Source organism: Camelina sativa, chromosome 11 (genome assembly GCF_000633955.1).
Source record: "Camelina sativa cultivar DH55 chromosome 11, Cs, whole genome shotgun sequence".
Classification (NCBI taxonomy): Eukaryota; Viridiplantae; Streptophyta; class Magnoliopsida; order Brassicales; family Brassicaceae; genus Camelina; species Camelina sativa.
In genome coordinates this window covers 37,484,155-37,510,349 of record NC_025695.1, presented here as the reverse complement: position 1 = coordinate 37,510,349, position 26,195 = coordinate 37,484,155, and the positions used below count along the sequence as shown (strand labels likewise).

The window sequence follows — 26,195 nt, the reverse complement described above, 5'->3', positions numbered from 1 at the left end:
AGTTAACTGAATCTTGTTAACGTTTTTGTCACTTTAACGATGAAGATAAGTTAAGACGTCTACATGCAGCATCTATATAATTAATGTCATACTTGACAACCATCGTATAAACAACATTCATGAACATAATAAAGACGCTCGATCTAAACATTATAGACTTCCGAATGTTGTGATCAGAACAAACTGATAAATCAATAAACCCTTTTTTCAAAAGAAAGAAAAAACTGATAAATCAAACGGTTAATAATTGCACTAATGACACGTGTTGCTTTTCCATCCATCGATCAAAACCCAAAATTATTTCATAAAAAGAAAAAAGAAAAAAATGTCCCAATTCAAAAAACCCAAAAAAAAAAAAAAATCAGAGCAGTTGATCCCCAAAGAAAACATCAAATCGATGATACAGTTTCTCCTTCTTTTAATCAATGGCTATCAAACTGTTAACTCTCTTCTTCTTCTTCTACAATGCGATCTCAATTTCCCAATCCACAGGTTCGTTTGTGTTTTTCTCTTCACTAGCATTATTAATTGTACTCGACGGGGTTTTTGATTTTTTTTTGGAGTGTTTTCTCTTTACCGTAGATGAAGAATCTGGGCTCCCGAAATTTACATTCAGTTGGTCGGATGATAAGAGAAAGTTCAAATCTGGCGAAATCGCTGCGATTTCGATCAAAGTTGTCGGGAATTTCGAAAACCATGGCAACGCTTCGTTAGGTCAGAGAGCGTTTAAGCCCACAGTTACTGTAAACGGCAAAATCGGCAACAGTTGGTACATTTCTGGGGTTTGGCTACATCTCGGCGAAGATATTGGAAATTGGAAGATTTATTTTACTCCAATCATGGTTGGGATCTTCAACATCGTTATAGACGAAGACAATTTCAAAGTGTTGGATTCGTCGCTACACTTCGAAGTCGAAACAGGTTTCTTTGAGTTTTTTGATGTTCCTCGAAATTTTTGGATTAAAAGTAATCAGAGAGATTATACTAATAAATTTTTGTGAAGGGATGATGTACCCATCGGTATGTGTTGTGTCTTGGATGGGACTAAGGAATGTGTTTGAAGCCGGGAAGGTGATTGAGTTTCAGGGGTTTTCTTTGTCTCTTCTTTATGAGCCATGTTTGAGCAGGACCTTTGGATGTTTCCAATTGTGTGAGCATATGGAAGTCAGAGCTAAACACATGGCAGATGTTTTCTAAAATGGACATCTTCTTACACCAGAGAGATCGATTTGGAAACCTCGTTTCTGGTTTTTACGAATTCGATGCTGATGTGGTGGAAAAAGAGACTGGTTTGTCCATACCGGTATCAGATTTCCAGTTTGAGTATGTAGAGCCGGGGATTCAGTTTATGTCTTTTAGCCTCTTTTGAACCAGGAAATTTCTTGCTTACTCTTTCTGATATCAAGCAGCACAATGTGAGCATCTCTGGTATGCCACATGCGTATACAGTATATATAGGTCAGTGTTTGCCTAAACTGCTTTATGGTATGATGTTTTTCTTTTAGTCCTCTTATTTGTTTTCTTGACAGGTTATTGTGATGGATCAACAAGTATAGTAAATGGTTCAGGGATCAATGCTTCTATTGCTGGGGAGTCTCTTGGCTTCTCTATTTACTTGAATCGACTGATGCTTATGGTTACCCCTCGTCAGTCCAAGCGGATAGACTTCAGGTCAGAATCCTACTAGACGCTGATTCCTCATTTATTCTGCCAACCATACAGCCAAGAGACACCCTCAATGGTACAATTTCCTACTTTCCTTCTTCTGCCAACCATACAACCACAAGCCACAATTTCTTCACTTGTGGCTTATTTTGGCAAATGATTTAACAGGGAGTGGATCAAGTTACCTAACTGCTACCCCCTTGTATGAGCAACATGGCAGAAGAGTAAGAAGACTCTCTCTCTGCATTTGTGCGTATGCATACCTGATTAGGCCTAGAGACTTAAGGGGAGTTCTTTCTTGCAGGCTTCAGGTAACCTAGCGACTCAAGCGAGTATTTTCGACGTAACTTATACTGCAAAAAGGAGTGGAATCTATAAAATTCTTATATCATCTGGAAACATAGTCCTCAATGGAGGCCAGCCTTTCATCACGGAAGTATATGCAGGTATCCTGCTCCTTACCCGAATCTAGACAACTAGATATTTCCAATGTTTAGAGAGTGTCTAGTAAATTGGAAAAGGCCCACACTCACTCTTGCTTTTCTCAGGTGAAGTTAATGTGGCGGCGTGTAGTGTGACCCAATTCAGTGGAAAAGTGCCAAAGCAAATCAAGAATGAAATTGTGGTGTTGCTCTTGGACGGCTTCTACAATCCTGTACCGTCACAACCGTCCCGTTTGAAGTTGGAGATCACCTCAGCTAATACTTCAAGTTTCACTACATGGGAATTTGTAGATAATAATGATGGGACCTATACTGGTAGTTATCTGGCCATGGAGGTGGGTACTTACCACATTTGCGTTTCCGTTGACAATAAACATATCCAACCTTGCCCCTTTGAAGTAAATGTGTACAGCTGTAAGTCCATTACTTTTCTTCTTTCACACCATGATTTGCATGTTTTTGAGATTCTGCCATGATTTCAGATGGATACTTTCCAAGAGCCTATGATGATCCAGTCAGTGTATGGGAAGATGAGTCAATATCTTTTAAACCACTGGAAAACGACTATTTTGCTGGCGGCAATGCGAGCATGCTCGGTTTCTCACAAGTGAGGATCGAAAGTTGCATTTCTTCTATGTTTTTGCAGATAGTTAAATCATCTGACGGCAGCAAAATCTTTGTCTGTAAACTGTTGTTTTCTATTTGTTTTTGGATGTTAGCCAGGTCATGGTTCTCTTCTGAGAGATGGAAACGTGCTTAGATACACGCCAATCAAGGACTTTTCAGGAAACGACTCCTTTCCTTATATAATAGCTGATATAAATGGAAACTTAGCCGCAGCTACAGTCTACATCTCTGTTCTTACTGCTCCTCCTCAGTTTGTCTCATTTTCCGGCGGATTACAAGCAACTGAAGATCTTATTAGTCCGAGATATGGGCAAGCATTCTTCGTCTTTTCTTGTTTACGTTAGTTTATCTTACTAATACTCCACTGCAGCTATAGTAATCCTGTTCTTGAATGTTATTACAGTGGCTTCTCTGGGTTGCAGATAAGCTACTCAGACCTGTCAGAGAACATTTCAGTTACAGTACAAGCACTTTCGGGATCGGTCATTTTATCTCCAATGCTGATGTAGTTTAGACTGCCTTCAAGTGGAAGACTCTCAGTTAGCAATGGAGGTGAAAATGGAAGGCTCTTAATCTTAGAAGGACAAGTAGGAGTTATCAATCCTGCACTTCAGTCCATTCAATATCTCGGGTATACATATATGGAATCACAGATAGTTATTATAGTATTACAAGAGTTTCAGATGCCACTCTCATTTTTATTCTTTGGTCTTGTCTGCCTCAGAAATGAGAATTTTGCTGGTGTTGATTCTCTTCGGCTGTCCACAAAGAACAAGAACGGGATCAATCATCTGGATGTTCCGGTTTTTGTTGAACCTGTAAATGATCCGCCGTACATTAACGTTCCTCAATATATAATGCTGGAGAGTAACGGGAGTGAATCACTCATCTTTCACCCGGAAAGAGACAAGTTCAACTTTTCAGCTGGAGATCCAGATCTTGTTCATTTCCCCGGTAATGCTAACAATTTACAATTCACTCTTGATCACTTTCAAGCTAGCAACACATTTCTCTTTTTGAGTGATGAAAGCAAAATTTCAGGTGGTGATTCTCAATTTTTAGTAACGTTTTCTGTGGAAGTCACTGACGGGTTTCTGCTGACAAACTTACCGTCGGAGCTTATAAACTCAACAGAGCTGAAGTTCAAAAACATGTTCCAATGGCAGCCAATTCAGACATACGCCGCCATCTCTAAACATGTGAATGTCAAAGCCAGTGGGATCAGGTTTCGCGGAACTATAAAGCAATGCAACGAACTCATGCAACAGCTGCTCCATCATGTAAAATCAAATCCTCAATCTTTCAATTAGATGTGTTTGGTTTCTCATGTGTACATGACCACCATGAATCTTGTGTAGGGAGGGGAGAATGGTGCGGTTTTGACCCTAAAACTGAGTGACATGGGGAACTACGGGTGCTACCTTGACTGTACCGAGAGAATTTCACTGCCTTTACACGCAGAGGCTCACGTAAACCTCATCAGAAAGAGACCATTGAGTTCCCTTACAGCTCACGGTACGTGAATGATATACTTTGTGTGGTTTCAATTCGGTTTGGTTGACTCGGTTATTGTGAAATTATAACCAACAGAACTTTGGTTAGTTCCACTTCGATTTGGTCTTGTTTTGGTTTGGTTTGGATTTGGTTTTTTGTTACTCGATCTCAAATGATTCGGCTCTGACTTGGTTGGTGTTGTTTAGTCTAAAAAAATCGGTTTAGTTTTATTCATTGTAGTAAAATGATGAGTAGTAAAAATGATTTTTTTTCACAGTTTGGTTTAGTTTTCGTTGCCCACCTCTAATAATTCCTTGGGTTCAACTTTTAATATCTATGTCACTTGGTAGCAGTTCTAGGATCTATGATTGTGATGGAGTCGCTCGTGGTATTCACTCTCGCTACTCTGCTTCTGTTCTTCACCTGCAAATGCGCGTTTCTTCTGGTACACGAGAGAAGAAGAGAACATTGTGCCCACAAGAGTTTACAGCAACCAACAGTAAACAAAAACAACTCAATCTCTCTTGTGTTTTCTTACAACCATTTGTGTCCATATTTAAACCGTGATCTATCTTCTCTGAACAGGACAAAGCCGAATTTCTAAACGACAATGTTGTTTCAACAAGAACATTCGCTGGTTGTCTCCCGGAAAGTACGTGGAAACGCCATCATCCTCAGAGGTATAAATAATTGGGTAAATCGTATACTTTTAATTGATTTCCCTTCCTTTTTACATAGTAGTGTTTTGTTTGTTGGTATATAGAGACGTCGCTGAAACTTCCGGCAAGCAGAATAAGCAGTTGTCACCAGATATTAACAGTTTTATGCCGTTTGAGGTAGAGAATGCTAGAAGTTGATGAAACTGAGCTATCACAATTACAAACAATCAAGAAATCTCATGGAATGGGCAAAAGAAATGCATTAACAAGAAAACCACAGACGAAGACAGTCATGCTTCTGGTTGTAAATGCTCTCATGAATTGATTCTATAGAATTACCTTTGTGGTTAGCTACCAATGCAAATTCAATAATATCAGATAATATATACAAATTGATATGTAATTCCTATTTTGATCTGAGAAGATTAATGAAAAGAATTGATTTTGAAATAAACCAACAAATACAACACAAAACATAGAAACAAAAACACAAACGTTATACAGTATTACTTAAACCTGAACTGAAGCTGATCAATTTAGCTGATATATGGAAAACACTGATCGAGGTTCTCCTGATGAGTGTACCAATTATCAAGGGAGTTTTCAAAATCAGTATGGAAATCAATTAGTTGATCAATATCCAGCTCTTGATCGAAATCTAAGTTTACTTCAGTAAAAGAGTTGTTGTTGTTGTTGTCCGTGACGCAGAAGCTTTCACAAAGCGGGAGGATCTGATCATCAGTGAAGACCGTGTCCGGTATGAGAGAATAATCATCTGGACAAGTGGACTGATCATCGAGAGGAGGAGGGATGCAACGAATTATTGGAGAAGTAGACTGAAGATGATGATTTAGGGTTTGATCCGGCTCTTGAGTTGCGCCGTCGCTCTTCTCGTTGTTCTTCAGGTCGTCGTGATCATTAACGAAAGAAGCTTCATCCGCACGCAATTCCTTGAGATTACCCAACAACGTCCACATGGAATCAATTGCGTCACTAATCTCTCGCGGATCCTCCGATCTGATAAGCCTCTCGTTGTTCCACCAAAACCCTAACCCTAGGTTCTGACGAGTCAAGCAGATACCAACGTCCTCCCTCATGGCTTTGTCATCGTCGGGATCAGGAACGGGAACAGGACGTCGTCCCGAGAGAAAAGCAGAGACAACGCCATCGAGGGAGGAGTGGCCGAAGGAGTAGAAGGAGACGTTGGATTCGGAAGAAGAAGGAGTCGCTAAGACGGCGACTTGTGCACCGGAGAGGAGACAAAGCTGAGCGGCTTTGCTAAAGAGACCTTCACGGCGTTTGTTGCAAGTAGGCGCGAGGGAAGTCTTCTTCTTGATCGGCTTTATCTCGATCTTCCTCTTCATTCCCCCTTTCTTCACCATTCTCTTTTTTTTTCTGTTTCTTACGATCAGAGAGAGAGATGAGAGTGTTTTTTAGCGAGAGAGAGAGAGAGTTTTCTTTTGTTTGTAATAATGATTTCCTAAACTGCTACAAAAAGAGAGATTAGATTAGAGAGTGTTATGAAAGAAAATATCACGGGCCTCTATCTAATATATATAGGAGATTCGTCTACGAGTAAAGGAATTGGTGATGCCAGAGAGAAAAAGGAAACAATTTAGACATGCTGATTCAAATCAAATTGACTGGGCCCAAAATAATAATCACGGGCCTCTATATATGAAACCATTGCCAAATCAAATTGACTGGGCCCAAAAGCCCACACATATGAACCCTAAAACCCTTCGTCGTCGATATTGATTTTGCGCCAAAATCCACAGTCTTGTCTTGTGGCATCTATTTGGTCTGAGAGAGGACATCGGACGTTGAATTCGGAAGCGGGGGGATCATTGGCGGAGTACGAAGCAATTCGGAAGCGGCGTGGCGTAACGAGAAGGCGGCGCCGGAGATTCTTCAGTACGAAGGAGCTCTTGTTGAAAGAGCCAAAGAACAGATCGAATTTTAGTGGTAAATATCTCTAAATCCCTAACTGTTTTGTTTGTTTTGAGTTTTGAAATGTTTGTAATATTTATCAAACTACAGGAAGAAACAATTGAGGATTGATGTGGAAAATGGTAAAGACCCTTTGGACAGAACCCAGTTTCTACTCAGATCTTATCTCAGGGTTAGGCTTCTCCCAAGGTGTGTGTGTTGTGTTGCCACCCTATCTTCTCAGATTTAAGTGTCAATTGTAGTACAGGAATGTTGCGTTATAGACTTTTGATTTTGACTGTAAGAGATCTATATTTGCAACGGATTTATTGCTTTTGATCATTTCCTCCTAGGAAGAGGTTGGTTACTGATATTTGGAATGGAATGTATTTGCTTGACAGTTAGTTAATACACTTGTCTTTTGCTTGATAGTACCAGGTGTTGTTAGCTGTTGTACAAATATGTTTGCTGTAAAGACAATTTTCTTGCCTTATATGTATCTCCAATGGTTTTCATTTGACTGTTGCAGATAGACAAGTTTTTGTTCCACAACCTCATGTCAGAATACATCGACAGGTGTGCTGATGATTTAGCAAAGCTTTTGGAAGAGACTGTACTGCTTAAGTTGCCTGACAATTATCACTCGGTTCTCAACCAATCCCTTATAAGTGAAGTGGACGATATGGGTACCTTACCTTCCTTAGCCAGTTAACCTTATCACTTTCAACCATATTCTGAGTTGGTTTGTCATTATTTAGCTGGGCATTCCTTTCACACAGTAGCTAGAGTTCTCTGTCTGTTACTGAACACTACTATTATTTGTGAACTTACAGTGCCCCTGCCGCATTTGGACACCTTTGTTGTTTGTCGAAGCAACAACTTTGTCTCCCTCAGTCTATGAAGAGTGAGAGAATTCTCTTTCCATACACATTTATACACACAACCTTTCTGTAATCTATGTGTGGGTTTTTGCCTTTACTTACTTTGTGATACGTGATCATGGTTAGGTAGATTAGAGTATGGTTAGGACATTTTGGTTTTCATATTTTCCTATATTTTAAAGTGATTTCTTTTATGCATTAGGGTTATGATTAAGTTGTATGAAAACCTATATAAGGTCTATTATGATTAATAAGATTGGAAGCCCCAAGAATTAACCTTAATCTCAAGAGAGAATTAGGGTTAAGAGGGAGCTAAGCTTTCAATCGTTTCTTAATTCTCAAGCAAATAGTTGGTTCATAACACTTTGGGAGAGGAGAGTGCCCCGAGACTGTGGAGATGGAGTGCGCTGATCTCTACTTCATACGTTACAAGATTGTAAAAGGAGCAATCGAATCTGGCCAAATTGACTTTATCTGAACTCAAAACATAGCATAAGTTTTGGGTGGTGCTAGTACCTTCTGTAGTTCTTCTGTTCAATGTTTATGATTTTGAGTTATATAGTGAAATTTTATATTGTATGAGTTTCCTTATGTCCTGATAGAAACTTGTCATTCTGTGGCTCATCCGTAGTTATCGTCATTGATTTTCTTAGAATGTCTTAATAAGTGTCCCAATACAATCTTCTTAAATTAACGAACCATCTTTTGCGTCATCCGTCTTCTCTACATTCTACCGACCATTCTGCGAGTGCGACCTTACAATTATCCGATTCTACACCAACTTTTCCTTCACTAAAATAATAAAAATGAGAACAAAAGGATAAATGATGGTGATTGTAAAGATTGAAATCCCTACATAAAAATAGTACTAAAACTTAACCATATGTTAACCATGGCCGTAAATTTTTTTAAAATAAGATTAAGATGTGGCCTAGGGGATATTGCTCATTTTCTAAACAAGTAAAGCGCAACACTGCCTAATCAACAATACTACACCGACGATCTATAATATATTTATCATTCACAATGTATACACTTTCTAAAATACAGTAATCTCAGAGTTAAAATGCAACAAGTTTCTAAAATGTAAATTGATTAAATGCATGATTCACTCATTGAACCACCATTAGAAAATTGCATTGTGATAACATGTCAGTTTTAGAAACAAAACAAATATTGTTACAAAATGTCTTATAATTTTTCTAAACATTAGATTGGTAACAACTTTATAAAGCTTTACAAATATATAGCTTAAAATCTTACCAATCACAAAAACGTTACAAAAAAACTTTAGTCATGTTTTTTTTATAGTTTTTATGTACCGCTATTTTATACAGTTTTGCACTATTATATAGTAGCTTACCGTTCCGGCTTACAGATTCTCTTTATAACTTACCAATTGAACTCTAAGCCTTATGACTAATTAAAAAGTGTTCTACCCCATTTGAGTTTTTTTTCTCTATGTATATTTTTGATTAACTCGTGAAAATATCCATTAGATAGTTACATTTTTATTTGGAAAGAAAAATAAGTTTTTAAAAGCAGAAAGTCATATAGTTTAAAAGGTTTCTAAACTGTAAACCTTATGATTAATTAAATGACGGTGTTCTATCCATTTGAGTTTTTTTGTTCCATGTATATATTTTATGATTAACTGATAAATTACCCATTAGATTGGAACAAAATTATATTATTATTAATCGTTAACCTTGTAGTTTTCGTACACTAACTTTATGGTTAGTAAAATAATGGTATTTTACCAATTTAAGATTATACTATTTATATATATATATAATTAATTGAAAAAATTAACCTTAAGATAAATTTATCGTGAGAAAATATTAGTTTTGAAAAAAAAACATGGAATTTGTTGTATATACAACAAAACATAAAAGTATTTTTATGTGATATAGGAAAGTGTATTTTTAAAAAGTAACATAGGAAAAATGATATTTTTGAAAATTTCCCAAAAATATTATTGGAAGATATTCCGATATTGTCTCATTGTTAAAAATTAAACTCTCAATATTTTTCTTCACTTAACATTAAATTTTTCTTTTTTTTTTGACATCCCTTCACTTATCATCTGAAATCTTCATTTTTAGGAGAAAAAAAATCTCTACTTTGTAGTCAAATAAAAAATCTTAACCAAAATATCAAATTCCTATCATCTCAATTTCAATACTTTGACTTTGTCTGACGGAAAAATAGAAATGCCGTCTAATTTCATATTGAGATAGAAACAAATCTGTAAAATAAGAATTTAATATGGAATATTCGCCAAAAGCTAATAAATCATTTTTATATGAACCCTAAAATGTGAATAATATATATTCAGGCGCCTTTTTCTGATTTTGTTTCATTTAAAAATAATTAGTTTTAGCTTCGATAAATTTTAAATTTTTAAATTTTTATGCAATAGCTTCGATACAGAAGAAAGCAAGGAAAATAGGACAAAGAAAAACCAATTAATATACATATAGTCATGGATACAATTAATTGATATACATTTAAGAGTTTAAGAGTTGGGGAATGAAGAGTATACAAAGTTTTGATGGATATATATACATATAGGGTCTTACTTACTTAAGAAAACAGAATGGTAGTACATATTTCACAAAAGAATGACGTTTTATTCCTCTCATTAGTGTTGTTCAGTAGAAGTAGGTTTAGCCTTAGGCTTCTTGACGATCATCACGGAGCAATGTGCGTGATGAGCTAAATAGTCACTTACGCTCCCCAAAAACACCCTCTTGACAGCTCCATAACCATGGCTACCAAGGACAAGAACACATGCATGATGTCTCTCCACGGCTTCCAACATTATATTCCTCGGATCTCCTTCAATCACCTCCGAAGACGCGATCTCAACGGATTTAGCCGAGCATACTTCGGCGCACTTCTTCTTAACCAGTTCAGCAGTCTTGTTCAAATCTTGTTCCACCATTGGTATTATATCTACCGTTTCGGGACCAGCAACCTCGAGGAAGGAGGTCGCTGTTGGTCGGGCGTGAACAACGACAAGTTTAAATTGTGGGTTGGCCTTGAAAGGTATGAAGAAGAGATCGAGAGCCGTCTCGAGTGCATGGTAGCTATGTGCTGAATCATCTACTCCTACGACCACCATACGCTGATCACTTCCACTAGCCATTTTGATCTCTTTAGCCTTCTTGATTTGCTTAGTGATTGTAGAGTTGAGGAAACATACGTACTGATATCTATTTAATGAGAAGTGAGCGGGTATGAGTTGAGTGGTCGAGCGCTGTTGCTGGGACCGATACCCACGGGAAGCCTCTTGTTCCAACTAAAAACGCGTCTGTTTAAATACTTAACTTCAAGTTAGATTTCGTTGCTTTCCCTACTAATTATATCGGTCTTTCAAGTTGATAACGAGTTTGACCAAATGACCAAGGTGTTTTTGTTTTTGTTTGGGGTTTCGTTTGTTTTTTATATTAATAAAAGCTTAACACAACATGAATAAATTAATCAATATTTCATCCGTTCCATTTAAAATCTTAATTTTAACATAATATAATAGAAAAAAAGTTTCTGAAATATTGAGTAAAACAGAATTTTAAGAAAGAAGAGAAATCACTTCGACAAGCCGTTTTCCATGTCGCCGTCTCCTTTCTCTACTGATCCAATATCTTGCAAATAAGTATTATATACTTTTGTACTAATTAGACGGCATCGGTGGTTATTAGAATTCGTTGGTTTGATTGTTTAGTAGTTCCTTGTTTTTATATTACGTGGTTAGCTTGGTATTGGATCATATTTTAAAATATTAATATATTCATGCAAACGTTTGTTTTGGTTTGATAAGTTACTAGATTCTTTGTGGCCCAATGAAAAGTTACTAGATTCTTTTTATTTTTTTAACTGCCACATACTTTTGCAATAATGTGAGAGGAATCATTCATGAATATGAAAGTTCGCTTAATTTCATTATAACAATTCCCTAAAACCTCTTATTTGTTATAGCAATATACAAGTTTTTCAATTTTCATATCCATTTTTAATCTCTAGAACACACCTTAAATCACCTCTTTTAACATTTTCAAAATAATATCATATATATCTTCACAAAACACATTAATTAATTTAAGCTTTTCATCACTCATGCATCTTTATTGTCGTGAGTCAATCTTGCAAACATCACATGCATTTTTTTTTTCGTGAGTAAATCTTCGATTTCTTATATATGTATATATATCACTGGGTTAGTTCTTTCGAAAGTTTTATTCATCTTGTACCTATGTTGTTCATTTTTCATATAATGGTCCAAGAATTATAATATATAGCGAAGGACGACATTCATATATATATATATATATATATATATATATATATATATATACTAGAATTGGACCGTACTAGAGCACGAGTTAACATTTATTTTATTTATTTTGTAATTTTTATTTAAAGTGTTATATATATGATTGTTTTATGTGTTTTTTTTTTCTCAAACACTATGCCATGAAATCATATGTTGAATATAACTTATGAAAATAACATCTATTTTGTAAGATCTATTCTAGTATATCTAGATTTTGACATGCGATACATTCCAGTTTAAGTTATTTGATAAAAATATTAATTTCTGTTTGTTAATTTGATTTGATTTGATTAGTTTTTAAAATTATATATTGTATTTTTATTGTTAATTATATGATTTAACCTACACTATATCGCATATTAATTATTTTGTTACAGTATTAATTAATCAATTTAATTAGATACGTCTATTAATCTAATATTCATATTGTTAACAAAATAATAAGATGATATTTTATCCATGTAGCACTGAATTAATGACATTATAAGTTTCTATTAATATCTACTCAAACATGTCTAGCCATATAATCCGTCGTGTGATATTTTAATTCGTTGTACACCGCAAAAAAAACTTCATAAAAATCTAAATAAATTTTTAAAATTTAAAATGTTTTAATAAAGTTTATTTTTTTTTATAGAAATTGAACTACTTATAATATTTGAACTTCTTTTAAAGTTTAAATATTATTAATATCTTAAACAGTTATAAAAATTAAATGTTAGTAATTAAAATATTAATAATCTTTAAAGTTTTTAAAAAGTTCACAAAATAATGAGATGATATTTTACCCGTGTAGCACCAAATTAATGACATTTTAATTTTCTATTAATATCAACTCAAACATGTCCTGTCGTATAACCCGTCATGTGATATTTTAATTCGTATATATTATTAAAATTTAAAATGTTTGAATAAATTTTATTATTTTAGAAATTGAAATACTTATAATATTTGAACTTCTTATAAAATTTAAATATTATTCATATCTTAAACATTTTATAAAAAGATAATGTTTGAATAATTGAAATATTAATAATCTTTAAAATTTTTAAAAAGGTATACATTTGAATTTTTAAAGTTATTAAAAGTTGAAATTCTTTAAAATAAAGAACTATAATAAAATGCATAAATTTTTTAATCAATGCCTGATAAATCAAGGTTTCTGCTCATTCGTATTCAGAATCATTTTGGTCTCTTTTTTATTAATATGACTTTGAATCTTTGCCTAGTTTTCTTAGGTGATGTAGGGCATTTTGTAAATTTTTTTTATTCATCAGTTGAGCAATATATGTCTGTTTAAAAAAAATTAAATTACATCATATGCAGAAAAAATCATAAATTTTATTAACTAAATATATTAGATAAAAATTTAAAATAATTTAAATATAAAATAAAATAAATGTGAAAGAAGAATCACATATTTTTGTTTTAATTAGGTTGAGAGATTTCCTTATCTTTTAAATGTTACCTATAATTGATTTATATATTAACATAATTAACTAAATCCATACTATCCTTACTTACCAAAAATTAGACTAACACATATATTATGATACACCTTTGTCACAAGTTTATAACCAAAAAATCATAAATATATTTATTATATTTTCTACCAAAAATGTCGTGCACTTCCGTTTTATTATATAGGAGATATGGAAAAGTCTTTTCTCTCTTTTAAAATAACGATAAAGTAAACGCAGGTTTTATCTCCGTCGGCGTTTCTCACAACGTCAGTCTTCTCTTCCGACCACATTCCCAAACCTTCCTTGTTACGCCTCCGAACCGTCCTTACCGGTCGGACAAACCGTGGATCGGCCCGGAGGTCGCGACAGAGGACAACTGCCTGTGGTCTGACCGAGGTTCCACCAACAAATTAGGTTCCCCAGCCAGTCCACTAGCAGCCGCCTGCCCGCTGCGTACAACCCTAAGGCTTTTCAACCCTCGGAACGCACGCGGCGTTGTGCTCGTCTGGACTAGACCGTACCATTTCCTTTTGTCCGATTATATATAAAAAAATATCTCGATTTATTGCTTAAGTAAAATGTTTACAAAACAACAATACTCAAGCAAAACAGTTGGATCCATTCGAATAAAACAGCATGTAAGAGAAACATCAGATTTGCAACACATCACAAAAATATCCTATCCGGTTTCTTAAGTTCAACTCTACCCACTTAATTCCCCTGCAAGAAAAACAATTGTTAGGAAGGGTGAGTAATCTAAGATTACTCAGTGAGTTGGGCAATCCCTCTAACATGCTATCTCCCCTCTAACATGCTATCTTATCCCATCCAACTACCCCAAACAACCAATCAATCAAAGCACGCAATGCGGAAGCATAAACAAGCAGGCAATCAAACAAACAATCACAATCAAGTCTAGGAACAAACAAGACACGACTCGTCTAGACCTTGACACTAACTTGACATCCACGCCACCTGACCCTCAACATATCCAGGGTAGTTAATGCTAGCGGTGCATCAAGTTAAACTTGACCACCCTAGACTTCTCACAGTCAGGCATCCACGCCATGACTTATTCAACCAAACCACGTCCTAGGGATGTACCATCAACCTAGGGAACTACCAAGACAACCTTGGGAAACAACACTCCTAGGAAATATCCACAACTCACCTAGGGAAAAAAACTTCCTACGGAAGCACCGCAACAACCTAGGGCCCTTCGATCCTTTGTTCCGTTCCAATCACCCACTCCACATTGATACCACAAAGGCAATCAACCGGACTCACCCAATTCCTCCGTGTTGTTACCCCATGTAAACTACCGGGTATTAAAGCCGCATCGTCATGAAGCGGTTCAGGCTAGTAGCTAGCTAGACACCAAATTTTCCTACCATGAGATCCCTCTGGATTAGCTCACCGAACTTCCACACACTTGTTGGGGACAGAGATCGACATCTAGCTAAGAACCGAGATGTTTAACTCGCGGACTAGCTAGGAGCCTAGGACAAGTACTTAACTCTAAGGCTAACACACAAAGAATTAAGCACAAAACTCAACACACAATCAAGCAAGAAAACAAGCAATGCAAGCAAGCAATCAAGCAAGAATGTCACAACACCACACACAACAACTTAAGCAGCAAGAAACATCATGCAACTTAAGAAAATATAAACATGCATGCAACCCTAATCATGCACCCATCCCCAAATACTTATCTCCCATGGATACAATATAGTATTCTTACCAAATAATTTTTGGTTTAAAAACCTTAACTTAATTTATGCATGCAATTATTTTCTCCACATTTATACCCGTGCATGCGACTCTTTTCTCTTTGGAGATTCTCGCATGTCTTATAAAAATATTTCTCCAATGAACCGATCTCCCATCAAGTTCATGAGAATAAGTTTTCTCAATTTTTGGGCACACATGCGGCTCTTTCCACCCTTGGGGATTCTCGCATGGTCTCACCAAAAATAACCCAACATGTAGACTAATTTTTATATCAAGTGCATGAGGTAATTCTCAATATTTTGGGGCACACATGTGGCTCTTTCCACCCTTGAAGATTCTCGCATGGCCTCTCCAAAAATCATCCCTCTCATGAACTGATCTTTCCATCAAATCTACATGGTTCTAACCTCTCCAAAAATTCATGCAAAATTAAATAAATAATTTTTCTAATATGCATGACTCCCCATGACCCAAAACTAAGTAAGAACAATTATTACTAATTTTTTCATCGATCCCCATGATCGAGAAAACTCCAAATCGAACATGCAAGACATTTCACACTTGTAGTTGATTTTTTTAAAAAAAAATTTCCAACCATCAAATAATCCCAGAACCCCCAAAATCAAGCATGCAAGGCATTTCACACTTGCAGCTAATTTAAAAAATGCACATCTTCCCCAAGAAAGCATTAAACTCCTTTAATCCCCTCTTGACTACATGCAATCCTCTAGATCTACATGCAACAAGGAACAAATGCAGCACACAAGGACCGATGCAAGAGCTAGAGAGCTAATGCACATCCCATTTGACAGAGCTTTGGTGTTTGAGAGAGGTTTGGTCGAAAATGAAGAGCCAAGGGTTATATTTATAGCCCTCTCAATCGACTCTTGGCTTAGGCATGTGGCAAAAATGGCTTGACAAATGTCTTATTTCTTGCATGCAGGTAACACGTGTAGGCGAAGGAAGAGCTCCCAAGCGCGCGTGCATCTCAAGTCGCTGGCGAGACTCCACCAGATTGCGACACGTGGCCTCCTGAGTGAAGACAGACTCTTCCCCTTCCTCCTTGTCCCGACCATGTCCTTCTTGCGTCCCAAGTACCCCGCACATGTCCGCAGCACATGGTTCCTTGTATCTATCCGACCCACTCGTACCTCACGTACGATGCCCTTGTTCTTGTCCGGTCCACTTCTCTCTTTTCAACTTGTACGTCCCACACGTACTTGACATGTACTGTGTCCGTCCCATCCACGGTCCCGCGGTACATTAGCCAACTAGATGGTACATAGCCATTATATTTTTATGGACCACATTACGTCTTTTTCACCATTTTCTCCACGACCATTACTTCCTTTACCCTTCCTTTGATCTTTTCACCAACGTTCTCGATCATCCCTCGTCCAGTTTTTCGGATGTCCTGACGGTTCTTGTCTGTATTCGGTCTTGGCCGTTCCGCGACTTGGTAACTTCTTTCACAAGTTTCTTGAGTCGTTCCTTGAGATTTGCTTTCCTCCATCTTTTCGAGGTATCTCCACGTCCTTTGGACACGTTTCCATCGTCTGGTCTGTACTTCTAGTTATGGGTCACTACACTCCTCTCCTCATGGGAAAGCAAAAGAAACGTAAAAAAGTTTCGACATCCAAGTGTTATTCAGCCTCTCCGCTGCAACAGAAGTCAAATCCCAAATCTTCATTCTCTGCGAGTTTGCTGGAGGTCCCATTTCCTACTTAGACTGTAGCCTCTCTCGTTGAAGTTCAAGAATATGCCCAATTGACTGTCGCAATGACAGAATTGGCCATGGCACCTTCGATTGCCTGAGATCTGGTCTCGCAAGCCACTCTGGAGCCTACAAATGGATCTGCGACTATGCCTGATTTATCCTCTTCAGACCAAAGTCAATAGGCGCTGGACTGGAATCTCCAGTATCAACCCTTCATGTAGGAGCATCAGTGGAAAATCCTCCAATTGATGGTAACAGGAAACCCTAAATCAATCAGCCACTACTAGCGAAGATTCATGGGTTAAGCATGTCAAAGGCACTCACAAAGAGCTCAAAAAGAAAGGACCTCCTTTCATTCTCCCTTTCGGGGGAACTCTGTGTCAAGATCCCCAATTCTATTATCGAGAATAACCGTAAGTCATGGGATTTAGTTGTGATGGGTCAATTCTATTTAGATCCCCCTTCATAGGGCACCCTCCACAACATTGTCAATGGAATTTGGAGCAAGTACTACCATGATCTCAGTCTCAAAGTTGGACAGTAATGCTTTCCTTTTTCGCATTCCAAATGCTTCTACACGGCTTCATGTTGTGAACCAACGTCTTTGGTAAATAGAAGGACAAACTATGTTCATCTCAAAGTGGGAACACGGTGTAATTCCACAGAAACCCGAGCTAACCTCCGCCCCGATTTGGTTGGAGCTTAGGAATGTCCCGCTTCAATTCTTTCACGAGGAAGGATTGGAACGAGAGGCGAGCTTAGTGGGTACCCCAAAATTTCTCCACCCATTGACAACAAACAAAACAAATCTGTAGGTTGCAAAGGTCTTCACCATCATTGATCCGAGGAAACCTTTGCCAGAGGCTGTAAATGTTCAGTTTGATTCAGGGGAGATTGTTAGGATCTTGGTCTCTAGCCCATGCATTCCTCCTATATGTTCTCACTGCAATGGTATAGGCCACACCTTGAAGCATTGTTCAAAAGCACCAATGACTTGTTCAACCTGCAGATCAACTGTTCACCCTATAGATGCCTGTCCAAGGCTTAAATCCGCGGCTCCAAAGCATCATTAACAAAAGAAACGCCCGCCAAGTCACGTAGTAACCCCAGTGAAAGAACCAGTGAAACAACCAAAGATGGTTTATGTTCGAGTTCCTCATAAACCATCGGTGGCTACCGCAAAGGAATACCAAACTCAGGTTAGAGCCCCACCTCCGCCTACTCCCCATCTTTATAAGGGTGAATCTATCGGCCTGTCTATCCAGAGTAAGAATACACTGTCTCAGAGCAGTGGTAGTAAGGATTCTGCCTGTTCTTCGAAAGTGGTGGCTGATTCATCGGATACATTTTCCTCTCACCCTGATGGTGATGACAGTGGGGAAGAGTTTTTGGAGAAATTTCAAGAAGTGTTGTCTAAGATACAGCAAAAGGTTCAGAGAGGCAAGAGCCTCAAATCTACACAATAAGTATGTATACGAACCTCTTTTGTTGGAACTCCCGCGACTTCAATATTTATAGCCATAGAAGCGGTTTTAGAATGGATAAAAGGTAAACAATCCTTTTTTGGTGAGCTCATCGAGACTCACATCAACCAGGTTAAAATGAAGAAGTTTATAGATAACCTTCTACCTGGTTGGCATTTTGAAGAAAATTACAACTTTTCAGATTTTCGAAAAATCTGGGTTCTTTGGCATCCTTCTGTAAGGGTGGTGGTCCTTTGTAATTCGCTGCAGATAATTGTCTGCCAAGTGTTGTTACCGGACGCAAAAGAATGGGTAGTGGTATCCATCGTGTATGCTTCAAATGAGGTAAACCAACGATTGAAGTTTTGGGCAGAGTTGGTGGAAGTATCTACTTTCCAAGTAGTGGCAAATAGAGCCTGACTGGTCATGGGAGATTTTAATCAAGTTCTGGTTCCTAGTGAGCATTCTCGGCCAGCCACCCTAAATGTTGATCGAAGAATTAGAGACTTCAGGGATTGTCTAATCAGTGCGGACCTGGCTGACCTTACCTTTCGAGGTAACTCTTTCACCTGGTGGAACAAGTCAAATCTCAGACCTGTCACAAAGAAGATGGATAGGATTATGGTAAACTCACATTGGAATTCTCTTTATCCGAGTTCCTATGCAATTTTTGGAGAACCGAACTTTTCCGATCATGCATCATGCAGTGTTTCTTTGAGTTCTGATCATGTTAAAGAAAAATGTCCATTCAAGTTCTACAACATGTTGCTACAAAATAATGAATTTGTCCCAGTTGTAGCAGATCAATGGTTCTCCTTCAATGTGACTGGATCAGCTATGCTATGAGTATCCTTAAAGTTGAAGTTCCTTAAAAACTGCATTTGTGGTTTCAGTAGGAACAACTACTTAGGCATTGAGAAGCGTGTTGCAGAAGCTCATGAGGTCCTTATAGCTATGCAGAATATAACTTTAGCAGATCCTTCAAATGCAAATGCAATTCAAGAGCTCGAAGCCGAGAGAAAGTAGCAGGTGTTGCAGAAAGCGGAGGAAGCTTTCTTCAGGCAGAGATCCAATATATCTTGGCTTGCGGATGGGGACAGTAATACTGCCTATTTCCACAGAATGGTAGCCTCAAGATTCGGTCAAAACTATATCCACTATCTGTTGGACCAGGACAATCAGAAAATCGAAAACCAAAAGGAGATCAGGGATCACTATGTTCACTACTTCTCTGAGTTGTTAGGGGGGTGAAGCCTAAATAACGAGGCTGATTCAGAGTGATATGGACCTTCTCCTCCCTTTTAGGGGCTCTATCGAACAACAACATAGCCTGGTAAGCAATTTCTTAATTAAGGAGATTAAAGAAGTCATTTTCTCGCTCCCCAGGAATAAAACCAGTGGTCCGGATGGTTATTCCGCAGAATTCTTCCAGGGTTGCTGGAGTGTCATAGGCCCATAGTATCTGAGTTCTTTAGATCAGGCAAGTTGCTTAAGCAGTGAAATGCTACAACCTTAGTCCTGATCCCAAAATCCAAAAATGCTGAGAGAGCTTCAGATTTTAGGCCTACCTCGTGTTTCAACACTATGTATAAGGTTATAGCAAGGCATCTACCTTTAAGGCTGAAAGCGTTTCTCACAAATGTTATATCCTCTTCTCAGTCAGCTTTCATGCCTGGACGTCTTTTGGGTGAAAATGTGTTACTAGCTACTGAAGTTGTCCAAGGATATAACAGGAAAAACATATCACCAAAGAGTGATGATGAAGATGGATATTAAGAAAGTGTTTGATTCTATAAATTGGTCATTTATCCTTAACGCGCTGAGAGCCATTGGTGGTCCGGAGAAGTTTGTCACATGGATTTCTGAGTGTATCACAACCCCAACTTTCTCTGTTTACCTTAATGGCCATTCGAGTGGTTATTTTAAAAGCTCAAAAGGGCTGCGGCAGGGTGACGCGATGTCCCTATATCTCTTTGTACTGGCTATGGAGGTTTTCTCAAATCTACCTACAGACAAGATTGGCCAATAGCTACATAAGATTTCACCCAAACACATCAGGTATTGCTTTGACTCACTTGATGTTTGTGGATGATGTCATGATTTTCTTTGATGGTTTAGAAGCCTCTTTACAAGGCATAAATGAAACCCTAGAAGACTTTGCTTCTTGGTCAGGGCTTCACATCAATAAAGAGAATACTCAGCTGCAGAGCCGTGCCAAGGGATATAGAGGCCAGAGACGGTAATAAAAATATGTCTTAAAAAACTAATTACATTATCTTACAAATAAATACAAAAATATTACAAAATTATAATTTTAAACGGATTCTAAGCAATAATAACCATCGGTGCATCATTTGTAAATTTTAAATTATGTTTTGTTTATTATGAAAGAATAATAATACTAGATGAAACCATTTATAGTGAATTGTATACTTACCAATTGATTATTCATTTGTTTTTATTAGTTTTTATATAATAATAATAGAAGGAAGCAAAATGTAAAACTTAAATTACGTATATTCCAACTAAGAAGAGATGAAGAGATTAGTGTGTAGTCATCCTAACTTATTTTCCATATTTCTAGTTTAACTACCATTTTGCAAATCCTCATTAACTCTCTACTCTTATAAAATAAAAATATGCATTTGACTGCCTTTAGGTTTCTTACAAAAATATCAGGCCGTAGGCGAATGTTTCATTTTAATACACATAGGCACGGCTCTGCTCAGCTGTTCTATGCGGGTCTAAACCCAATGCAAGAAGTAGCTTTGGCGAGGCATGGTTTTTCGGTTGCTTCTCTACCAATACGCTATCTTGGACTCCCTCTAATGCACATGAAATTGAGATTATCTGAGTATAAGCCTTTGCTAGACCAGCTGGCTTGCAAATTTAGAAGTTGGGCGGTCAAAACACTATCTTTTGCTGGAAGGACTCAGCTCATTGCATCAGTAATCTATGGGACAATAAAATTTTGGATGTCAACATTCATGAACCAAAAGGGTGTATCAAAAGAATTGAATATCTCTGTTCCAGGTTCCTTTGTTCAGGCAACATCGAAGGCTCAACGGGAGCAAAAGTGGCATGGGCCTCAGTCTGTCTACCAAAGGCTGAAGGTGGTCTAGGTCTCTGCAGTCTCACTTTCTGGAACCAGACACTTTGTCTGAGATTTGTTTGGCTCCTCTTCTCAGGAGGCGACTCGCTCTGGGTTCAATGGCATAAGTTCCACAACATTCAGAATCAGAGCTCAAGGAAACGCCTAAAAGCTCGTGGATCTGGATATCATTACTTTGGTTGAGACCGGTGGCCGAACAGTTTGTAAAAGCGACTGTTGGTTCAGGGAATACAGTCAGCTTCTGCTACGATTCATGGATACCTATGGGTCCCCTGCTCAAGAGTATAGGTCCAACTGGTCCTAGAAAGCTTTGAATATCCCTTCAAGTTAAGATCAAAGACGTGTTTCGGGACAACATATGGAATCTCCCTCACCCTAGCTCTGATGTTGAGTTGATCTCCATGCTTATCTGACATCGACTCAAGCTACGCCCAATCCTGCTCATCCTGACGAGTTTAATTGGGTTGTGGATTCAGTCAAGTGTAATGGCTTCTCCACTTCGAGAACTTGGTCTCGTCTTAGACCAAGGAGTGAGGAAACTACCTGGAGTTCTGCAGTCTGGTTCAAAGGGGCCATCCCTAAGCATGCATTTAACATGTGGGTGACTCAACATAATCGGATTCCAACTAAGCAAAGGCTGTTCTCATAGGGGCTCATCCCATCTCCAGCCTGTAGTCTCTGTTCTTTAGACTTGGGGTCTCGAGATCACCTCTTCTTTACCTGCTTCTTCGCTTCCGAGATATGGCGACTGGTACTCTCAAGAATCGATCCAAATTCGCCGTCTCTCTTGCGTAAACTCGTCTCACAAGCAACGATATACCACATCTAGAAGCAGCGCAACAACCTGATCCACAACCAAGTCTCAATACCTCCGACCACAACTTTCAAGATTATTCATAAGGAGGTAAGAAACATCATCACCGCACAACAACACCGAAAGCGTTTCCGCAATTTGATGCAGCGATGGATTTAAAGAACTCACTTAGAGTTTTCCCAATCTTGTAATCTTGTTTTTATTCTTTTTGCCAAAGTTCAAGGTCTAAGGACTTTCCTCTGTAAAAGCCAAACTTTTTCATTTCTCAATGATATTAACATTCATAGTAAAAAATATATATATATATATATATATATGACATGATTTGCAGTTTGGAAACAAAATACATGTAAAAAATTGATGAACGCTTTAACTCCAATATATGTCAAATGTCGCAACCTCGTATATATTGCTTTACCATAGATATAAACCCAAAAATCTTGATTCCTAAGAGACATTCAAACTTTTAACAAATTAAAACTAACCTCAAACCTAATTTAAGTATTAAAGACATTTTGTCACTTCATACCAAATGACTGTTAATCTGTTGATATATATTGCCAACCTTGAACAGACTATGCTACTCTTCGGCTAAATTTTTTTGACCTTATAAGTGCTTTTGGCTTCTTCAATAAGAAGATGTTATTATTATTTTTACAAATTATAATATACAAAATGTTAAACTGGAAAAATGTTTAGTTGGTTCTAAGAATTATATCACATTCGAATTTACCATATTTTGATCAGAGTAATTAATGCTTTTTGTGGTGGAGTGTTTACAATTCAGTTTTATCGTTTTTAATTCAATCATAAATAATAATAATAATAATAATAATAATAATAATAATAATAATAATAATAAAGAATACTTAATATTATGTGTATAAGAAAAATTTTAGAAATGAAATAAGCAGCTCTATTACTTCATTTATGAGATTAATATTAATGTAATATTTTAAATAATAAATATGTATCAATTATATAAAAATGAAGTAATTGTTTTTTAAAATATTGTCTTTTTGTATGAACTAGGTTAAATATCGCTAATTAGCTTAGAAGAATTATTGCAATGTCTATAGTTAGTTTAGACGAGCTTTGTCTCATGGATTGGTTCTAGAGAAGATCCTCCAGGCTATAATAGCCAAAGTAATTCGACGATGATTGGATCCATATATAACAGTTCGAAGACAACTATAAAACAATTTCTTCCGACCTTTTTCTTCCATCGTGCCATGCTAGTTGTTGGTAAAGTGAGCCCAAATTGTATGATCTGATATACAAACTTAACTGATAAGAGTAAAGGTAAATCCCTTTGATAATAAAACGGAAGTACACAATAGATTATACTAGATAAGGGCATGCACGATGTGCGTGTTTTAAAATTGTTTAAAAAAATAAATTTTAAACCATAAATAATTTTTTAAAATATAAAATTATTTTTTATTTCATGAAGTAAATATTTTAATAATTTTAGTTAGAGAAAAAAATCATATTTGTATTTACCTTCATACACTTATTTATATTTTTATATTTTAGATATATTATAACAATTATTACAATAATCTAAAGCTAAATTATACCCCACCAAAACTTTTGCCAAATACTCATCATTACAAATATTATTATTTTCAAATTTCAAAAACATTTCACAACTTATTACAAAATATTTTACATGCAAAGAATTCATCAAAATAACATATAATTAATAACTAAGTACAATTTTACTGTATGTTTTACCATTAAAAAATATGCTCTTACACTCAAAATTATTTTATTGTTAAAGTATGCTCTTTATCACCACCTAAAATGTTTTTTAAACAAATTAAACAAATTTTATGTTGCTTTACTTTGGCATAATTAAAGTTCTTATAATTACTAAAATTGTTTTGTGACATAATTTTTTTACTCATGAATTTTTTTACTCCAAAGATATTTTGGATGAATAACGTGTGAAAATTATCTACTCGAGTACAATGATTTTATGACCAACCCAATAAAAGTTTTTTATTGAGAAATTGAAAGAAATTTAATATAACATAATAGAAATAAAAATTTGAAAATTATAATCATGATGGTAGATATAAGTCTTAGATAATTCAAATATACAAAATAAAAACTTTATAAACAGTCCAAAACATGACATATGTCAAAATCACGTTAAAAGATCAATGACCTATTTACTCCTCAGAAGTATCGCATTGTACCAAAATTACTTAGAACTATGACCTCATCTCAAATATTCTCGAATCGTAAGTTCTCAACTTATTTCTACCTGAATCAAAAAGTCTCATATATTTCTCTATATATCTGGGTTTAAACGGTTTACGAACCAAATCTGATAAAAAAAACACATAAATCCGGTTTGAAACCAATTTTAAAACGGTTTACCGTTCTAACTTCCCAAATTTCAAAATCGCTTCTCAATTACTCGATCAAGTAGCTTCCATTGAAGAACCTGCACGAATCAAAGACCCACAATAAATAAGCAAAATTATATCAGAAAAACTCAAATATCAAAAGCTTTCGATATAAACATGTAAATTTATGTAGATATAATGTTATTTTTTTAATTAGCTGTCCTATTACGTTTCAAAAATAATAATTCTTTTGACATAAATTATGTTATTTTTTTTAGATTTGTTATTCTCTATTTATTGATTAATAATAATATACATGTTTAATGAATTATTTTTTTGTTTATACATGTCAAAATCTAATTGAGAAAACACGTATAATAAAATTAGCGTACAATGAAAAATTTGTTAGCTTGTTAATTTTCCTTTTTGATTTAGGAATTCAATTTCTTTTTAGATATAAATTTGTAAATTTTATGTAAATTTAATGCTATTATCTTAATTAACAGGTTTTAAAAATAATAATTTTTGACACATGTCAACATATCATCAGTATACTTGACACGTGTCATGATTGTGTGTTAATGGCTAACTTTGAAAACCCAACTGTATATAATAAGATATATGTTGTAATTATTAGTTAAATCTAGATTTCAGATCCTCTTACAAAGGATATTCAAAAAAAAAAAAATCTCCACAGAATATTTAACTAACCATATATAGACAACACAATCTCAAAAATTAATCACTCTTCCGCAGATTATGAGTGATTTTTGATTATAGTAACAAATTATATATCAAAATAACATAAATAATGTTTATTATGATTGATTTGATAAATTTCAAAAAATTTAAGCTAATCCGCAGAACAATCATAAGAAATCTTAAAAAATTTCAAGTCCTCATATTTAGCATATGATTTTACTGCATAATGTTTTATTCACAACAATTTACAAAAACAAGCACATAAATTATATTTTATATAAAAATTACAATATAAATAAAAGGAATTTCAACCCGTGCTGTAGCATGGGTCTTAATCTAGTATTAATAATAAAAGTTGTAAAATTAAAATTCTATCACACAATTTTTTTTTCCAACAAAGTATATGAAATTCATTTTAGGTATTGTTATTTTTTTTTTGAAATCAATAAAAAAAAAACTCCATGGCAAAGCCGTAAAGGAATTTAAAAAACTCTCATTTGTATTCATCTAAATATTCTGCCAATTACAATTTTAGAAACTGATATTGATTGAAAATATTGTAACTTCCGCCATAAAATACAATATATCAAACTTCATTCACCCAACAACATCAAATAATTACAAACTTACTTTAGTTTCTGGAAGATTTCTCAAATAACACGCCTTTTTCTATATATATATACACACTCGTTATCTTATCTTTTATAGTATATAGCATACAGGTTGCAGATATATACATCCACATTTTACCCAAACTATATCAACTACAAATAAAACAAAGTACCACCAAAAAAGTAAC

The 26,195-nt window shown here is 35.8% G+C and overlaps 2 protein-coding genes, 1 long non-coding RNA gene and 1 pseudogene across 3 annotated transcripts; 2 read left to right on the top strand and 2 right to left on the bottom strand.

Annotated features, from left to right (window-relative positions):
- LOC104725396 lies at nucleotides 350-5,284 on the top strand (annotated as a pseudogene).
- LOC104728721 (agamous-like MADS-box protein AGL97) lies at nucleotides 5,425-6,270 on the bottom strand. The gene has a single exon (XM_010447666.1). The coding sequence runs from the start codon at nucleotides 6,268-6,270 to the stop codon at nucleotides 5,425-5,427; it is 846 nt and encodes a 281-aa protein (XP_010445968.1).
- On the top strand, nucleotides 6,667-8,033 carry LOC104725395. Its single transcript, XR_757904.2, has 4 exons — nucleotides 6,667-6,853; nucleotides 6,929-7,027; nucleotides 7,347-7,503; nucleotides 7,651-8,033. It is a non-coding gene; the product is annotated as an uncharacterized LOC104725395 (long non-coding RNA).
- On the bottom strand, nucleotides 10,343-10,846 carry LOC104728720 (universal stress protein A-like protein). The gene has a single exon (XM_010447665.2). It carries the CDS (start codon nucleotides 10,823-10,825, stop codon nucleotides 10,343-10,345), a length of 483 nt encoding a protein of 160 aa, XP_010445967.2. The 5' UTR covers nucleotides 10,826-10,846.

Excerpts from the sequence above, each read along its gene's own strand:
- LOC104728720 (XM_010447665.2), bottom strand. The coding sequence starts at position 10,825 with ATGGTGGTCGTAGGAGTAGATGATTCAGCACATAGCTACCATGCACTC.
- LOC104728721 (XM_010447666.1), bottom strand. The coding sequence starts at position 6,270 with ATGGTGAAGAAAGGGGGAATGAAGAGGAAGATCGAGATAAAGCCGATC.